The following is a 20,171-nucleotide window of genomic DNA, read 5'->3' on the forward strand; positions in this document are numbered from 1 at the left end:
GATCTGTGGTCTTAAAAATAACTCGAGACGAATAACCTACGGAATAGGGTGTGTATGGGGGATGCCTTCTCTGTTCCCTTTATTCTCACTTGGTTATCTTCTAACACATAGAGACAGGCTATCTATCGGGGTACATGCACAGTAGGTCGAGAGAATCTATTCTGTGGTGACAAGGATGCGAAGACAGGCATGCATGTTCATAAGAAGCTAAAATATTCTCATATTTCTATTCGCAGTTCCTCATCCATGTTTAGACTTTGTTTGTTTAAATGGTGGAACCTGCTTCGACGGACAAACTACACAAGATGTAGCTACAGACTTAGAACTGACTTCTCGACCCTTGATGAATGCCGTCTGCCACTGTTTGCCTGGCTTTACAGGGAAGAGATGCGAAAGTATGTAAACTGCATCTGGAATGTCTTGCTTGTATTGGAATCGTTCCTGAAATTGGGATAAGTGGGTTGTATGTATCACTGAATAGGGCAGAATATTTCCGCAAAAAGTTTTGAATGACGACAGGAGCCGATTTGAGGCTGTCAATGGTAAAACAACTGCATTAGTTCTTAAAATAATAATAGGAAGTAATTATCAGTAAACCTTGATGGGTTGAAGAAGAGAGAGAGCATTAACAATCGAATTGATAGTTTTCCTGTGGTGCAAAGGTATTTGCTTTTTTACTTAGGGGAGATGGCCCCTTACAACAGTTTCTAACAGTATTGCATTGACGTAGAATCCTTGTTTTGTAATGGTGGTCCCTTTGAGTGGTGGTTTTTTACGAGAGGTTGCCGTTCATGAAAGCCTGTCTTCAGCTCTTACCTATAGTTTGAGGGGGGGAGGCGGCTGTATACATGCTAGAGGGATAAGGTCGTATTGTCCACACGTAACCTGCGATCAGGTGTAGTTTTAGAGATATAGGGAGGGCATGATCGAAGGCTAATCGACACGTTAGCGTAATAAATGTAGAATAATTATTGCTTATTTGCTCTCTTTCGCTTTTTTTAGCCAAAATATGTGACATGTGCCACATAAACGCTACCTGCATCAATAACCGTTGTGTATGCAACGCCGGCTTCATTGGAAATGGATTTCAATGTGAAGGTAAGCAGAGTATTCTACACAGTGTGAAGAGTACACAGTATGAAGGTAACACCGTTAAGACTCAAAGAATGGCCCACTACTTTGAAGGCAAATTAAGCATACTAGACTAAAGGAATTTCTTAGAACTTCGAAATTTTGTCTCGGTTACCTTAAGGTGAAGGTGTCGTCTTCTCATGAATTTTAATTTGCTAAGATCAAAAATTAACTGAAGTTATTCAAATTCCTTTGAGTAACAGTTCGCAAGACTTGTGCACCCATGTTCTTGCTACTGATTGATTTACTACCCTCCCTTTATCAAACAGCTGATTAACTAATTTCTTATATATTATGTCTTCTGTGTTTACTCATTTCAGAAATCGACGACCCGTGTAAGCCAAATCCTTGTACGAATATGGGAGTTTGTACTTTGGGACCTGACAGGTCTTACACATGTGAATGTAAAAAGGGATATTGTGGGCCACACTGTGAATGTGAGTTAAAAATGTGTTTTAAATACATTTCATATGTTCGTTTTATACACTGTAAACTAATCGTCTTGATCGGTTAATTGGATTAGTGAGTCCTTTAGTTTTTTTGTGAGAAAGTTCTGCCACGATTTTTCTCATGTTCAACGATAGTGCACAACAATGTCGCTGGGTGGTAAATGCACTGATTTCACCTTGGAGGGAAAATAAGGACAGTTGTATAACATTTTATGAAATCTTTAACTACAGAATCGCAAGTTTTTCCATATAAATTTGACATAATTAACTTTCCTTTTGTCTTTGTTTGTCAACGTGGCATTTTTTAACAGCATTATGCGATCCTTGTGTGAGCAATCCCTGCCAAAACAATGGAACATGCACACCACATGGCAATTCCTATGTTTGCACGTGTTCACAAGGTTTCACAGGAGTCAACTGTGAGCGTAAGTACACCAGCATGGTCGTTGTGGCGTGCCCATAAAACTTTTAATTTTACTATAGGTATTATGGGCCGTTACGTGTCTAAGATTATCTCATCGTCCAGCTAGACAAATTTATACAAATTAATAGCAGTTTGAGGCTACATTTACACTATACTGATAGCTTAAAAAATACTCCTACCCAACTATGAACACCTGTTCACACTGCAACGAAGAGTGTCACAGAAACCTACTCAATATGTGTTGATATAATTTCAAGACCAGCACGGCGCAACAGGAATTCTTCGCTTCTTTTACAGAGACCTTTCCGAAATCACCCTTCTTATCTGTGAACTGAAGTCTTTACGAGATGGCTTTTGTCCTGGAGCACGAGCTATCCATGGATAGACATTTTTTAGCCTCATAAATCATTGGATAACTGGAAGTGCATATATAGCTACTTATATAATGTTTTTCATTATTCCTATTTTTTTCAACAGTAGTTTTAATTTAGGTAATTCAACCAGTAAAGTTTTGAAAAGCTCAGAAATAAATTTTTTGATTTTCACACGCGTCAGTTTAATTTCTATCAGTTACTTAATTTTGAACTGTAAACTTGACTGATTATTGTTCTTTCAGTTACTTTAGCAAATCCGTGTGATTCACAGCCTTGTTTGAATGGAGGAACGTGTGAGAATGATTTAGCCAAGAATGATTACCGCTGTTCCTGCAAAGGAAAATTCACTGGGAAAAATTGCCAAGGTATTTGACTTATTACAGTCTTCATGGTGTATATATAAGCTTGCCTTTCTTATAAAAAACGAACCTTCAATTAATCACTTCACCAATAGTAGTATAGTCTGGACCGGTTAGTCCGTGTTTTAGGGCAGGAATCTTATTATTGACAGCAGGAACACGTTAGCCCCGATAACGTCATAGCCTTTCTCTTGATTTCACAGATAAAATGCCGTGGAATGAAATAAGGGTTCAGTCATGTTTAGGTTGGTTTGACGGTTGGGCAGGCTTCCAGATCTATGATGTCAAAGTTTATTTAAAGCTGTGAGTGCTTGTCGTTACTAGGTCATCGTGTCAGTTGTGGTAAATTCACTGAATCGTAACGACATTATGCATGTAATGTTCTCTATCTGCCGTTCTCCCTGTTTCGCTGTCGATTGCAGACAACGAATTGTTCCAGTTCTGGTTCACTGATTCTTCGCGCCAAAATCGGGGATATTAATTTTTGCGAGGGCAAACTATTGTATCTCATTCTAGTAACTTAACATAATTTTTACTTACTTAATGAGTTACAATAGATTGGGAATGAAAAACGTCACTATTTAGAAATAAAAGGCATATTGATGTAAAATGTTGTTTTTAGAGTGCAGCTGTCTTCAAGCTACTGCTCCTACCGGAGAACCTTTGGTTGCAAAATGTGACCTCGAAGGAGAGTGTTACTGTCAATCTTTCCAAGGTCGATATCCCACCTACTTGGCAGATAAAGGTTGTCAGCTTATAGGTAAGATTTGTAAGCTTCTAGTCACTCGACAACGATCCACTACATGCCCGTCCTTTTTTATCAAACCGTTGAGATGGTATTTTAATGAACTTTATGCAAAATTGGTTTGATCTAGCTCGTGACTCCGAGACCTACTATATCGAGAGACTGTAGAACAGGTTTGGTGCCCTACTTGAACCAAAGGACTCCACACTATACGCTGTGGCAAGCGAATACAGTCAGCCCTCCAGGCTTTTTCTTAGACGGGTTCTTGAAATGAGGGAATCCAGAGTTGTTCTTTTCTTTATGTTGTTCTAAATAACGGATGAATGAACTGCAAGGTCAGTTTAAGCAAGGTGGCTGTCAAGAGAGATTTGACTCTATCACCAAATCAACTGCAGTAGTAATACTATGAAGGTATTAATAATGGCAACCTAAGAATCTAACCATAATAACCACTATTGACTTACGTATACACCAGGCCTTCAAATAGCGAGTTTTAAATTTAATGTTACTCAAGCTAATCACACCACCCTCAAGTGCAACGGACACTTAAATTTCCTCATCCATATCAGCTCCACTTTATTTCTTATGATGTTAAAGAAAATCGCTGGAAACAGTAGTAAATGGTAGGCCAGGTTAGATATCATTAATACATGAAAAATATTATTATATTCAACTCTATTAACTTCATAATTTCACTAGAAAACACAGTCTTTTTCTTCTTACCTGTCGGAGACCTAGCGACATCTTCCTCAAATGACCTCAAATACCACTTACGCGACTATATGTCCGGAAAAAAACGCACGGATGTCAAGACCATGGCTCTCATAGGAGTTTGGGCCTGATTTTAATGCCCTCCCTTATGATCTGCTTCTTCGAACTCTCGGTTTTCTCTTGCCTTGCCAGATTCTTTTGTTTATGACTGCGTTTTGCTTTAACGAGTTGTTTAAGCCTTATAACCAAACATGTTAAATTTATGTTTCAATCCAGACTGAATATTATTTCTCTCTTAAGGTATGAGGAACGGAGCTGTGAATCGCTATAAAATTTACTTTTCTATGTTTTAACAATTAAGGTAATACATTAACATTGTTTCCTTTTTGTTTAAGGTAAAGATCTATGCGAGCCTGTAAATCCTTGCAAAAATAATGGTTCATGTTTACCACAGAACGGTGGCTTATCTTATGTGTGTATTTGCCCAGACAAATATTACGGGAAAACCTGTGAATGTAAGTCATTGTTAGAGACACTAAACCATAAAAATACAAACGTACACTTACACTTAAATCGACCTTCAATTTCAAATTTTGTTTTACCATGTTGTTTAACATCGTCAAAGTGAATTCAAAGATTCAAGACAATTCTCCAGCCTGATATTGTTAATGAAAAATCATATCCAGCAAACTTCAGTAAAACCACACTCTACATATTATTTTGCAGTCTTCTTTTTTAAAGATTATTGTCTCAGTCAGATGGTTAATCTTTAAACGGTAGCTCAATATGTTTTCATATTGTTTTTCTTTTTGTTGAAAATTTTAGGCACCGAATGTTTGTGCAACAATCCATGTTTAAACAACGGAGTCTGCGTGGATATTTCCACCCACCTTGTTAAATGCACCTGTCCTAGTGGTTTCACTGGGAACTTTTGCGAAGGTCAGTAAAATCGGTTTACTCTTTAAATCATATGCTGACGACCACAATATTTTTTTAATGAAGTACAGCTAAGTCTATGTAATGATCTCTATCAAGCTCTGATATATGGCCACAGTTATTGCTTCAGTGGTGACATGTGTTTCACTGTGGACTAGCAAAGCCTTTACTTTCCATATTGACTTGCAAATGCATATTCTCGCCCTGCCAACAGCTGTCATTCCTACTGTCGGTCCAGAAGCATGTCACTCGAATCCCTGTGTGAATAAAGGAACTTGTGTTGATAGAGCGTTTGGGTCTTATGACTGCATCTGCACCCCACAATTTACCGGACCTCACTGTGAAGGTAAATACAATCACGGCAAACGTAACTGCCTTTATTGCCATGTTCATCTGCTATTTGTTTCATGATTATCTACAAAAATAATCTTTATTTAGATAAAAGGATCGATTAAAATAAATATAGAAATGCCTTTAAATCACCTCCAATTTCAATTTCTTATTCATCTTCCACCGTAACTCATCGCTTTAGCATCAAAACTATTCTTTATCTTTAAGTATGTAGTTTAAGATTTTCCAACGAATATTTGTTTTTTTACACAAACATTAACTCGGCATTGCCCAGATATATTTTGCGTTAACGACTCAGTTCTTCCCGGAGATTACGAGCCACTTGTATTGTACATTTAACTTGTCTCCTTTCATTCCCTTCAGTTGATAAATGTGCAGACTGTGACATCAATGCGGACTGTATAAATGGAAAATGCCGATGCAAGATAGGTTATGTTGGAACAGGATACGCATGCGTTAAAGGTAATCTAACTGCTACGAACTGAAGATGATGGACAAGAGAGTTCATCGTGCAGGCGGGACATGTCTCAGTACAAACTCTCTTATAGGCTAAGGCCTAACTTTTAACTTTTCATACGAAGAACTAAACTGGGTGGGTTACGTTCATGAGAAGTTCGATTTCTGTATCAGTTAAGTTTGTCTCCATGAGTTTGGGTTGACCAACACGTTCTATCCATCTGCTTCAGTTGGTAATGTTGTATGATTGATTTGATACTCAAGTAGTTCGACGTATGATCCAACAGACATTTAGGTCTACCCAAATTGCAATTTGGTTCGTCTCGTGAAAAGTTTGAAGTTTAATTTTGGTTTTATAGTGAGCAGTTATAAGTTATCATTACTTAATTCGTTCACTGCTATCTTTAGTCGTATTTCTCCTTGACATGTCCCATGAAATTAAGTCTCATTGGGGGACTATTGGGTATAGTGCCATGAATGTTCCACTGTTGCTTCGGACTTCGTATGTAAGGTTTTTTTGTGCACGTGCGCTGGCAATCCCAACAAAGACTGGCAGCCCTTTCTACGCCCCTGCTATGTGTATCTCTAGCGTTTATTACCTGGGCTTTGTTGCTGTTACGCATCTCTGTGGCATTTCTATGCTGCATGACCTTCGTGTTTCAGTCCAGGTTTGCATCACCGGACAGTTGATCCAAAATTGATGCACCAGCGCTCATGGTGTGCCTCAAAAACTCCAGGAAAGGCTGTGTAATGCTATACAAAGGTGGTCTTACATTAAGAAAAATAGAAACTCTGAAACTAACATTGCTAGTTTGCCGTCCATTCCTTGAGCGCTCAATTTTTACGGAGAAAAAGCTAACAATGCAAACAACAACACTTTGAATAACCGTGGACTTTTAATTTCAGATGAAAAAGAGAAAGAATGCGAGGAGGTTGTGTGTCCCATTACTCAACACTGCGTCCGAGGTGTTTGTGTATGTCTACCAGGAAACTTTTGTTAACTGGGTAAAACTATCCTGTCTTGGGTAGTTATTTGTTATCATTTTCAGTAACGTTTCGTTTAACCTAAAGGCGTCCTAAAACGTTCTGTCGAACGTAAAATGAAAGAGAGTCGAGCCTGACGGATAAGTTATAGCATTAATTGCAAAGGTTACCCTAATACAATACTTGTGTATATTAATTAGATCAGGAGACATTATTGGATCAGTGACGTCAAACGAGATTGCTGCCATTTAAGATTTCACTGATCGCTCGAACAACGCTTTTTTTCTGTCAATCTGTATAAAATATCACAATTAAACATTTCGCTACAAGCGTCTGAAAAAATCGTTTGTGTGCCTTTTTTATGTTAAAAGTTAGCTCGATTTATTTCTCTCCCTCCTTATGCTCTGTGGGAAAATGTTGTTAAACTTATCTTAACTTAACGGGCTAAGTGACTTTTATGTTCAGGTAAAAGATATAGCTAAAACTGAAGAACGGTAAGAGATAAAGCATGCGTAGCCTAGGGGTTTTTGCTAGGAGCATTACTCAGAGGCGAAGCCGCAAAAACGCGCGTAAAGCGCGCGAACGTTCCCACCTCAATTTCCTCGCGGTTTCTCTTCCCTCGCCCGCCTTTATTACTTTGGACGCCCATCCAAGACCGTCATGCTACGCAGGCTATGAGAGATATAAAGTAAAGGACTAAACACTTTTGGATATATATTTGTACCCAAAACTGAATATTAGTAGGCAACGCAACACAAAAAAAGAACTAAAATACTGTATACACATATTAAAACTGGCGGATAGCTTTCCTTTATTTGCCCTTTTCTTTTCAAATATAGAACGTTTTCTCGACTTTATAAAGCCATAAAAATTCATCTGTTAGCCTTTTTTAGGCCTTTTCAAAGACCCAAAGGACAGATTTCGCTACCCTTTTATATACTTTAACAAGTAAAATCCCTACCCTTCCATGCACCTGAGGCCTGAAAACGGTACCCTTTTCGGGCGGAGCTTCCCCTTATAGGCCGCCATCATAGGGAGTCTTACTTTGCCAGCAGAACCTTCTTTCGGTTTGTCGATTGCCATGAATTCTAGGAAGACTCTGCATGAATCGAGTAAGATATTTGTTGAGCATGCGCCGGATATTGTTAATATACAGCAGGGTCCAACTCAGGCATGATAGCCATACATACATACATACATACATACATACATACATACATACATACATACATACATACATACATACATACATACATACATACATACATACATACATACATACATACATACATACATACTTACATGACATACATACATACATACATACATACATACATATATAACCTTTATTTTAACTCGAATTTTAGAGTAGTTACATTATGTAGCTAATATCTTCGAGAAAAAAATTAAGACATCTAAAAACTGAAAAAAAATATATATTACACACAAAATAAGACAAAAATTTGTGAAAACTAATCAAGCGTATTGAGACTTTGCACACGTCGCTTAAAATCATTAAAAGTACATGCACAAATCCTTAATTCGTCGGGAAGATCGTTTCATTGCTGAGCAGTTGGTACAGCGGGCTACGTTACATACAGACGATTAATGCTGGAAAGGCAGTTTCAATTTATTATTAAAAAGAAAGCAAAATAATTAACGGACACAATGTTCCTTTTCCTGTAAACTAGGGGCATTATAGTTCAATGTTCGTCTAAGTGTCTCAATACACGTAAACTTCCTAAATTTTGGTTTGTCCGTTGTTGTAATTTTCATACTTGTACATAACAAGTTGAAATCCTTAGCTACAGTTGTGATACTATGATGGACCTTTCAGCGTTCCCGCATATTAAGTCAGCACACAATTCACCTCATGGAATGGAATCCATAACGGTCCATTTTCTAAATTCCACTCCCGTGATTCCGGATTCCAGGTACTGGATTCTGGATTCTTTGTCAGTGGAACTTGCTTAACTGTATTCTGGATTCCAGCAGTTAGTGGGATCCAGATTCCTTGAGCTGTATTCCTGATTCCAAAGCCCAGGATTCTGGATTCCACGAGATAACGTTTCTGGATTCCGGATTACACGAGCAAAACTTCTCCGGCTTCCGGAATACAGATTCCCTTACATGGAGCAACACAATGGAACGAGGCTTGGGTAGAAAATTTCGTTCAAAGTGTATATTGTCACCCCAAGCCATGATATGGTTCTCGGCCCGCTTTTAGACCACTTTAAATTTGATGTTGTATGTGTGTGTGAGAGAGAGAGAGAGATAGAAAAATAACTCAGGTCAGGAGTTACTGTTTATATCCTTCTTTCAATATTCTACTTGGATTTCGAAAGTTCTTTCAACCTCCATCTAAACGGAAAACGGAAAAGGGAAATAAGACGCTTAGAAATATAAAACAGACCGGACAAAGGGTAAAATAGGCAATCTTTCCATACCAGGTAATCACTTTTAATTATTTAAGTATTCGAAATAGAGATAGTAAGAAAATTGGAGGAAATAAACACTTTTTAAAAAAACCTCTTTATCTTCTGAGCACACGTTTAATTTTCTTTTTGTTCTGGGGAGGTGGGGGGGGGGGGGGGGTAGGGTTACTTCTAAGATCCTTTTGAGAAGGCTTTTTGGATACCATATCGTTGGAAACATCATGACAAGAAGGAATTGGTTTGAAATACATTATCTTGTCCATAATAGGTTATAAAAAATGCGATGTCAAAGTTTTTCATTGCTCATTTTCTTGCTCATATCAACTCATATCGGTTGTTCAAACGCAACGTCTTAAAAGTTGTAACGACCATTTCATTTTACAGTGGACTGACCTTCTATCTTGCAAGCGTTGTCGATAAAGTAGAAACCTTTGATACAAGAACATTTACCGTCAACACAAACAGCATTTAAAGGACATGTGTGGCACACTAGCTCTGAAAAGAAAAAGGTACGTCGATTAATTTATAAGCATAACTTAAACAAGCGTTGGTCGCCTTTAGTCAATATCAAAAGTCCATGATCATGAGAACTTAGTCACAGAAAACAATAAAAACAGAAATAAAAACATGAGACGTAAGTAAAGAAAACTAAGGAATTACATCATGCAGCAGTTGACTGAATGATCGAAGTCAATATCTACAAGTGAGTGCTTATTATGAAATGGGGGATTGATCGTATGTGCAACCAGCTTGGTAGTATAATTTGGAACTCACCCGACTGCTAAGAGAAACAGCCACGCTCGAAAAAATTTGTTTCGGAGCCTGCGAGTCTAACCCAGGCTCAGTTAAGGTGACAATGTTTTCGCTACGTGGTGGAGTACCTTGGTAATCTCGTACCCAGTGTAAAACAGAGTGAGATCTGGGTACGAGATTAGTACCTTGGGTGATCTCGGCCAAGGATGCGTTCACTATATTGGCCACTGACTGGTCCGTGGAGGACTGTGTATCCTGGCTAGGTGCGGCTGGCCATTGCGCTTTCATTGCCTCCGCGACAGCTAGCTGTACAGCGTTAGAAATCGAGGCAGAGAGGGCCTGCATGTTGACGGCCATGAGAGGCTGCTCTGAAGCTTCAGCTTGTTGTTGAGCACTCGGTCCAGGGCGGGTTTCGATCAGTTCTGTCACACGAGCCCGCTTCGCAGAACTTCGCGTGCGTGTTTGAGACGTTCGCTTCTGCTTAGGAGGCATAACTTAGATAAGTAAAAGTAATTAGATTAAGATAAGGCTAAATACCATATGTTTCCGCTAACATAAGATAAGATATCAAGACGGTATGAGTCAAAGAGGAGCAAATTAATTGAAGTCTGAGCCGGGATGTATACTTTTCCTTTGAGTTTTGTTTTTTGTTTGTTTGTTTTTGTTTTTATAACAAACGGTAATGTGGCTAAGCTACGCACGCATAATGGTGACGAATAGCCGAACTCAGCTGAAAATCAAATGGCGAGCCATGTAGCAAGAATTGAGTGACATAATTGCCTGGTAAAAGAATATCAAAGTGCATTGAGGACACACCCAAATAAGGGCGGTCGAATAGGATTGCACACTCATAATATTCACCAGGACACAAAGTATGAATAAGGCCAACGCCAGCAAATACAAACAGTTATGCACGAAAGGCAAACAACAGTTCTGTAGAACTGTAAGAACAATGAGTGCGGCCAAAATAGAATGCGCCCAATTATTAAAATAAAGACGGTAAGTCAGTAACATAAGCGGCTGTCACTAAAACAAAGGCATGGCGAGGCAAGTACGTAAACTTTAGAAGGCTCGATTGGGAAATGAAATGAAAGGTTGAAAATTCAACAAGACCAAATTGTGCTGAACAGGCTCAAGGACCTTAGGATTGCTCCCCTACGACTGCGATGGTATTTTTCCTGACCCAAGAAATTAAGATGCACAACGTACCATCACGCGCGTAAAAGTTCTGAGTCGGGCGCCAAAACCTCCTATGGCCCCCAAAATATAGCATAAGGTATAGGCTCTAAAACTACCCGAAGGTATTTCGTTAACAGCTTGGCCTTACGATTAAAGACTAAAGCGCCCTGGCGCATGATGGTCTGGTACACGCAGACAACCTTAACACCATAGGTGTCATGCAAGAGCCTAACAAAATCGTCAATAGCTGGGCCAACATGTAAAGGGTCAGAGTCTGTTAAATCATTGGAACCCAACTGCATTATAATTATTTCCGGTCGAAAGGTCTCGATAACATTCAAGTCAAGATGTAGCGTTTTGGAAACCGTACGGCCACCTACTCCGTGCCATTTTATAAAGGCACGGTGAGATAACTTGAAATCAACGCGAAAATGGTGGGAATCACGGGACAGGAAAAAGCGCAAACGGCGAATAAAAGAATCTCCAAGAACTAAAACACGCGGCTCAGCCATTGAATAATAGGAAAGATAAAAGGAAAAGAGGGTACTTGCTGAAAATTGGTTCAAACAAGTGATGTGAACAACGTGATGGTGAGCAATCGAAAGGGGCGAGTGCATGGAAAAGTGCGCTTAAGAACGATACAGTCCCGAACGCCCTAAATTCTGATTGGCTGGAAATAAGATAGGCTTGGAACCTGCCGCCTTAGCCTGCAAACCATTATCAAATGCCTCGCCATAAAATCCCATTATGATATTATGTCGTTATAACGGTGCACGTCTTGTAAAACAGGTTAAAACACCATTAAAAGCAGATTAAAACACTTTTAAAAACAGGTTAAAACACCTTTAAATTCAGGTTAAAACACCTTTAAAAACAAGTTAAAACACCATTAAAAATAGAATTTGGTACCTGTTTTAAATGAAGTTTTCAAATACAATTAAAACAGTTTTAAAAATATATCAAAAATATGTTAAAAACAGTGTTTGGTTTGGTACGGGTCTGAAAACCCAACCAACCTTCGCCCTATTTTAGGGTCAGTGCATCCTTATGATTACCAAAACACACAATTAAGTGGCAGACCCTGGAAAACTCACAGGGCGGCGCTAAAAGCATCAAAAATCATCTCTTAAGTTCCGCTTGTTCTACCGGAATTTATGGTCCCAGAGTAGGTCAACCATATGAAACAAATGACTGAGCGGGCATAACAATTCTACACATCACCAATTTTGCCATCACTGAATGATGAGTTACAACACAACAGCTTAAGATAAATAAGTAAATAATACGCGACAATATCAATCATGAATGGTTTCTTTTTCATGGTTTTAATCAAGTAGAAGAGGAACCTGAGTGTGGTATCTTTCCAGTTCATCATCGCTCTGTAAGACAGATGCGTCTGTATTCCTGGCTACCTTTGTTGAGGTAACAGCAAATAATAATAATAATAATACTCATCGTAATCATCAACGTTGTCATCATCATCATCATCATCATCATCATAATAATAACAATAACAATAATCGCAACCTGGACTACATGTACTTGTAGTATACAAAAAAGTTTAACAATTGCGATCTTTTTTTGCAGTCGTTAGTATGAAGTTTTGGTTTAATTTCAGATTTGCAACATCAACAGAAGAGAAAAAGACGCTGTTATAATAGTCTTCAGACGTTGTCTCGCCCCATGTAAGGGAATTCAAGACACTCCTGGATTCTGGATTCCACGCCGTGGATTCTGGATTCCAATTACTGGATTCCAGATCTTTTTCAGTGGAACTTGGATTCCGGATTCGAATTGTTAGTGGGATTCCGGATTCCTACACCTGTATTCCGGATTCCAAGGCCCAGGATTCCGGATTCCACAAGCAAAATTTCCAAGATTCCGTATTCCACAAGCAAAAATTTCCCGGATTCCGGAATCCGGATTCCTTTACAGGGGGCGAGTTGTCACCGACCTCAGTGATGTGATGTTGATATGTTTACATTACACTTCTCTTTAGATAAACGATCGATACGGATTGTAAGATATTTCTTAATTTATACCATCCAGTTTAAAGGGGTCCCTCAATGTTCTTGGATTCGAGAGATTCTAAGCCGAGGCTTAACTAGTCGACATCATAAAAGTTATTGTCATTTTATATTTCTATGCAAATTTGGAAGCTTTGAAAGCATGTAGCCCTTGTTTCATTAATTGTCCATTAATTAATAGTCTAATATCATCTTCATTTTGCTTTTTCAGTCGCCAAATTGTCTCATGTTGCTAGGAATGCTATAACCAGGGCCAGTTTCAAGCTACTGGTGACATGAGCAACAACCCTATAACCCTATCTTATCAATGCAAGCCACTGTCAGTTGTCACCAAACTCTGTCGAAGCAGAAAGCTATGCATGGCCAGTATAGCTGCCATTTATGACGAGTGTTTTAGTAAAGGTTCAATAAATAATACCATGCATCTAGGACATTTAAGGTGACAAGCACAGTATTTATATCCGTATTGAAAATTTGAGTTTTTATCTCAGGGGTAAAGAATTCTATAAAAGACAGACATAAGATGAACTACAGTAAAACCACGAAACAATAAAATATATTAAATAAAATATGATCATAATAAAATAAGGCAAACTGAGGTAAAGAGCAAATAATAAATAAAGACCTTTTTAAAAAATATTTTTGTGTAATCCTTACTGTCAGCTTAATTTCCTGCTTTGTTTTGTGTTTGATTCGAAGTGAGAACTACGTTATTTTTTTGTAGAAAGAAAAAACATTGCTTTAATAATGTTAAATCGCAGTTTTTTAGTTGGACCCGGGGGTTACTTAAAAAAGTTTCAAAAGGGAAGGTGCCACTGACCTCGGGGTCCGAGCCCTTGCTTTTCTATATAGCACCATTTTTCACACAGTTGTTCCCCTTCGTTTACCTTCTATTGACAAATGGTACTCCTTTCACACACGTAGCCCCGAGATAGACCTTTACATCCCTTTAAACTGCTGTTAATGCACTGTTTTAAAATATGAATAGAGCGGTTTTCACTTGACTGTCGAAAGGGATTGGTTTTGGTTTTGGTTTTGGTTTTACTATGCCCTTTGGTTGGCTTTTGGTTTTACGACAGTCAAGTGAAAACCGCTCTAAATCACAAAACCAGGATTATTCTCGACTTTTTCACAGCCATAAATTGCATCTGTTATAAGCCCTTTAGGGCCTTTTTATAGACTGAGATTTACTTCTAACAGTGATATCCCGCCCCTTTATCACCTGGGCCGGGTTGTTCGAAGTTAAGTTAAGGTAACCCAGGGTTAGTGGGAAATTTGAAATCAGATATGAGAGCTTAAAAAGCAAATTCAGTTTAATTCTCTTTGCCTACAATTTGATGATTGGATACTCTAAAGAGAATAGAGAAAATTATCCTAGAGAGTGCCTTTCATAAAAAGATAAAACATTTCGGGTTAAAATTTAACCCCGGGTTAGCGCTAACCGCCGTTCGAACAACTGGGCCCAGAAGCCTGAAAACGTACCTCTTTCGGGCGGAGTCTCCACGTTCATGGAGAAACTGATCGGGCGTTGATAGTTCCTTGAAAGGAACTGCGCAGCAAAGAAAGGTGCAGGTCGACAATTATTTAGACCCGTTATAGTTAAGCTGGTGTAAACTGTTTGTTTGTTAATTCTCATTAAAAAAGCAAGCAATACCTTAGACGACCGTCGCAGGACTCTCGCAGGGAAGTAAACTTTAATCTCAATGAAGCTAGACCGTAGAACAGCAACAAAACATCAACTAGAACAAAACCATTTCATCTGTAACCAGTTCATGATCTTAGAGAAAGAAAATAACCTTGATCCACCTAACCTTTTACGTGTCACTTTCCAGACTTTTAGCCATTTATTATTTATATAATAAGCGACTTTACATGTTTTCGTTTTCCATACAGGTGACTGAATTATTGTTACTATATTAAAATGCCAAGAGACAAGAACTTGGTATGGTCATAATATGAAGAGAGCATTTCGTCTCTCTGCTTCATGTAGAAGATTTTTTAGCTGCGCTTAGATCCTTTATGCAGTGGTGTAAAAATTCAATGTCAAAATGATCGCTCCATGTTCTCTGTTAAGGCTTCTTGCTTTGATATTTGTTATTACTGACCGTATCTTGCACGCGAGACATTTAAAGGTGCATTCTAAAGGTACACATTCAATCGGACAGAAGAAGACACAATTGGAAGGTAATAACACAACTTCTCAATGCTCTAACTCGACTGCCCATGAAAATTCGTGTATCCCTGTTCATATTCCTGTTCCTGTGCCCATACAAACTCCCGATGTAAACGAACTGCACGTCTACATCCATGATGGTAGGTCATTAAAGGTACGATAACTTATAACGAAAACAAGAAGTAGTGTGATAGAGTGCTTCCAACATATATGAACACTCCTCCTTTGTACTCTAAAATTTCTTTTCTCGTGTCACCTTTAATGTGCACGTAGTGTTTTATACTGCGTTTATTTTGCCACGGAACTTAAACAGTTGCAAACTGCCTGCTTCATCTGCATTCAAACGAAATGACTCATTTCTCACATGACCTGAAGATCGAAATGCAGGAGACTAAAATTTTTCCTTGAAATATTATTTGCAATATATATTATTTTCAGTCCTAAGTTATGACAAAAGATGTTTTGTCTGTAGCGTCAGACAAAGAAGGTGCTAACATCTCTTTGTCTAAATACAACTACCTATAAATTAAAGATTTTTGTTGACTTATTTAAAGAACAATGATTAGAACCGTTTACCAAAGACCTAATATCAAGCATGTAAAGAAAAAGAATGCTTTCAGAAATTTGATTTCAGATTGTTTTCTAGGTCAAAGTTATTATCTTATTATATGAAGTTTTCCCTCCTCGACTTATTTAAATGTCAGTCGTCGAGGAACCAGTTTTACCACCCACTGAAATAAAACGGGTTGAATTTACAAAGCAGGTAAAAAGTTCAGAAAAAAGGGTTCGAATGAAAAAGTGTCTTACTCAATTTAAGTAGCTGATATAGAAATTGCGATTGAGAATTCACATTCATGAAATGTCTGATAAAGAAAAAAATCCAGTCGGTGTAAAAAGTAACCGAAATTTTTGTTCTGTTCACTCGGGAAGTAAGAAGAGATTTCAAGTACTATACCTGTATAAGGCATATTCCCCATGGGGAATGCGGATAAGCTTGAAGCTTTAAATAAATAAAAGAATACTTAGATATATATTTGGAGATTACTCGTCTCCATACAACACTCTTCTCTCAAAAGTCAGCTCTACTTCGTTGTGTAACAAACGCATTCAAAATTTTCTCATTCTGTTATATAAGAGTTTGTTTTTCACTCATTTTCCTACTTTTATGAAGAATATGTTTTCACTCCGGTCGTCTTCCTATGATCTTCGTGGCAACTACATTCTTTCACTAAGTAAACCTAAAACAACTACCTACGGTCTTAACTCCTTTTCTTACTTTTCAGCTAAGCAGTGGAATGCACTGCCGGACCTTTTTCGTACCAGTTTTTTTGCAGCCTTTAAGACCAAAATACAGGATGTTACCTTCATATAAATTCTTTTTGCCTGACATACTTAAACTTAAAATTGTGAGTTGTAAATAACATTTTCTTTTTTTTATGTGCTTATTATTAATAATATTATTTTATTATTATTACTTATAATGCATTTAATTTATATATATATTTCTATATTATTTTCATGTAGTGTCAGCTCGAAGATATTAGCTTGTTAGCTACTCTATAATTCGAGCATAAATAAAGTTTTATGTTATGTTACGTTATGGGGAGGGGGCGGGGAAATTCCATACACTTGACACTTTTGTCTCTATATCGAGGTTAGAGAATTGGAAATGGCTTTTGCTTTCAGGAAAACCTTGCTTCTTTATTTTACTAAGGAAAACTTACTATCATTGTTTTTTTTTGTTTAAGGTAATCACTGCAAGAACGGAGGCATCATGACAAAACACAAGAACCACATGTTCAAGTGTTTGTGTCCTCCCGAATATGGCGGACCTCTCTGTGAAGGTGCGACAAGAATTGTAAACTGCAACAACCTTTTTTCATTTATCCTGGACAATACAAATCAATTTTTAGGTGACAATTTTCCCAGACAATGATATATTTCTTTGATAAGTATTTCATATATATTTCTTTGGTAGACAGTTCAAGGGGCCGATAAACGTTATGTTCACACCACGTTCGCTAAATAATTTTCCAGAAATGAACAACGTTTGAACAGATATAAGATCAATAACGACAAGGCAACGGCTTCAAGAGGTCACAGAGGAGCGTGCGTTCCCTGCTAGCAAAAGTCTCTCCTCGTCGTGAGAGACTGCTAGCAGGGAAGAGTGTGCGCATCTGCCAACCGTGAATATGTCACACATTGCCAGTTTAAAGCAATTGCATTTTTCATGTAAAAGTTGGACAAATTTTTATCCTGCGTTTGATCCAACAAAAATTGTCGAAAGGAATTTTCACTCCAAAATTGCTTGAGCAGTGAACGCGTCCAGAACACGTGTAACACTCCAAATAGAATAAATGTCCAGATTAGACGTCTTGGACTTTCATTTAAACATTTACAAGCCTACAAAAGTTAAGCCTTACTGAAAGATGTACCAGCGCATCGTGGTTATTGCACAAGCTTGCAGTCCGTCTAGGAGGAGGGAGTTCTCATTGTAGAGTCAAATGTAATTAATAAATGACTGAAAAACGGAAGGGAGCAAGCCCAGGTGTTCGTTACTGAGAGATATCTGTATCTTAAAGCTTGTCAAGATTGAGCAGTAGATCGTTGACGCGATGACTGAATCCTTTACGAATTTAAGCTGTAAAATTGATGAAATGCCAATAATAATAACAAAATATGGGTATGGTTTTAACATTTAATAGTGTCCATTAATATAATTTTCAATCATTGTGCTCTTCTTTGGTGCAATTACTTCTTTCAGATACACTATTTTGCTACTATAATCCTTGTAAAAATGGAGGCACGTGTGAGGAACATGGAATAGGTTATAAATGCAGATGTACACGAGGGTTTGAGGGACAAACTTGCAAAGGTGAGGACATCTCTTCCATTTATAGCTTTGTAAAAGTATTTACATTTCATCGAAATCATATTTATAGGTTTGTTTATTGTTGAATAGGTCTTGCAACATGCATGGTTAGTGCAAGAATAATTAAATTATTTTATTTACTTGTTATAAATCAAGCAAATAATGATTTTTCTATTTTTTTTTTCAGTCACAATTTTCGTTTCATCGTAGATCACATGTCAAACAAAATTTCTCCATCAATACTATTTGAAACATGCATGTCTTTTGTCAAAATGTTGGCGTCTTGTGTAATGATGCGTTTATTATATAATTCAACAGAACAGAATTTTTGCAAGCCCAACCCTTGCTCCATCCATGCTAAATGTGTAGAGACTCAAGACAGCTTTAAGTGCATCTGTGAAGAGGGTTATAAAGGAGAGAAATGTAACGGTAAATAAGTTTCATAAATAGAAAACAGTTGAAGCCACGATTAAAATCATCATCATCATCATCATCATCATCATCATCATCATCATAATCATCGTCATTGTCGTCGTCGTCATCATTATTAAAATCATCTTCAACGGAATCTTTAAGGAAGGGTTCTACATTCTGCTCAGTTTCTGGTATCTTAGGGATTTCTTGTAGAAATGACCTGATTTGCTTTTCAGGCGGCTATCCTTTTCTAATCATTACAAGGCTTTCATTTATGTTTGCTGCTTTCTTTTTATCCACACAATGTACATGTTTGTAATTGTCCTATCAATTTTCTTTTGCTGAAAGATGACTGTTTGCTGGACAGGCTTTACCCTTTTTTTTCAGTTATTATTATTTTTTTTTAATTTGGCCTGTTGACCTTTATTCCATTACTATCCAATCAAACAATCTGCACAGGTCAGTTTCTCGTCACAATAGCGTGGGATGCTTCCTACGGTCTATCTAAACTAAATACCACTAATTGAAGCCATCGTTTGTTCAAATTTTGTACAAAATCGCTAGATTTGCATGGCTTCATAGGACAAGGGAATGACTGTATCAATTCACTAAAAGTGTACAGTTAGTGAATATAAGATTAAGTATGATTACCATATTAAAGTCTCACGAGTTATGAAAGACAGTCATGACCAACTATTGGCAAGGATTCTTAATTGAGGCAGACTTGAAAATATATGGACGTTTTCGAAATACCTCGGACTAGTAACTTAATGCTCGGGTCGGACGCATTTATGGGCAGGTGCAGCCGTAGCCTGAGTGTTTTGCTATCATGCAAACAGAAATGTGCGCCACTGCAAAGAAAGTAGTCTTAAAGTTGGTATAAAACGGTGTCTTAATTATTTGTCCATTATTATTGCCTCAACAATACAATATAGGGACAGTCAATCGATAATTCAAGCCTTTAATGAAGCTATAGTTTATATATTTGTCGTATTGGTTGCATTAAGACAGAATCCATTAGGAAACTGAGTAATTTTGATTTTCAATGGACGAAATCCTTGTACCGGAATAATTTAAAGCGCATTGCATTCTTTTTTAACATTTTTCAAGGGCTATAGATGTAACTAGCATGTGTAATAACACAAAAGAAAATTTCTCATGGGGACCCGAGAAAATATATGTCAAATTTAACAAAATAACAGCTTGCATATGAAATTTTCAGAATTTTACCTGTGTTTTCATAATCCTAATGAAATTTGGCACTCATTTTCTCGGGCTCCCATAAGAAATTTTCTTTGGTGTTATTAGAGGTACCTAATTACATGCCTAACCCTTGAAAAATGCAACTATTCTTTAAATTATTCTGGTACAAGGTTTTTGTCCACTGAAAATTAAAAT

General features: G+C 37.6%; 2 protein-coding genes and 1 long non-coding RNA gene across 3 annotated transcripts in view; all 3 read left to right on the plus strand.

The window, feature by feature from the left end:
- LOC140945589 (protein lin-12-like) overlaps window positions 1–7,183 on the plus strand; it is a 17,386-nt gene extending 10,203 nt beyond the window's left edge. The window contains exons 7-14 of the mRNA XM_073394601.1: window positions 237–395; window positions 1,003–1,098; window positions 3,360–3,497; window positions 4,589–4,708; window positions 5,019–5,132; window positions 5,344–5,475; window positions 5,844–5,942; window positions 6,843–7,183. Coding sequence (XP_073250702.1) covers window positions 237–395; window positions 1,003–1,098; window positions 3,360–3,497; window positions 4,589–4,708; window positions 5,019–5,132; window positions 5,344–5,475; window positions 5,844–5,942; window positions 6,843–6,937 — 953 coding nt within the window. The 3' untranslated portion in view covers window positions 6,938–7,183. The remainder of the gene's footprint in view (window positions 1–236; window positions 396–1,002; window positions 1,099–3,359; window positions 3,498–4,588; window positions 4,709–5,018; window positions 5,133–5,343; window positions 5,476–5,843; window positions 5,943–6,842) is intronic.
- Window positions 1,451–2,726, plus strand: LOC140945077 (uncharacterized). Its single transcript, XR_012166723.1, has 3 exons — window positions 1,451–1,568; window positions 1,892–2,005; window positions 2,621–2,726. It is a non-coding gene; the product is annotated as an uncharacterized lncRNA (long non-coding RNA).
- Window positions 7,184–15,518: 8,335 nt separating the features above from the next.
- On the plus strand, window positions 15,519–18,796 carry LOC140945590 (uncharacterized). The gene is made up of 4 exons (XM_073394602.1): window positions 15,519–15,627; window positions 17,236–17,331; window positions 18,252–18,362; window positions 18,678–18,796. The coding sequence occupies exons 2-4, from the start codon at window positions 17,262–17,264 to the stop codon at window positions 18,794–18,796; spliced, it is 300 nt and encodes a 99-aa protein (XP_073250703.1). The 5' UTR covers window positions 15,519–15,627; window positions 17,236–17,261.
- The last annotated feature ends 1,375 nt before the right edge of the window (window positions 18,797–20,171 follow it).

The sequence above is a fragment of the Porites lutea genome, chromosome 8, assembly GCF_958299795.1.
Source record: "Porites lutea chromosome 8, jaPorLute2.1, whole genome shotgun sequence".
Classification (NCBI taxonomy): domain Eukaryota; kingdom Metazoa; phylum Cnidaria; class Anthozoa; order Scleractinia; family Poritidae; genus Porites; species Porites lutea.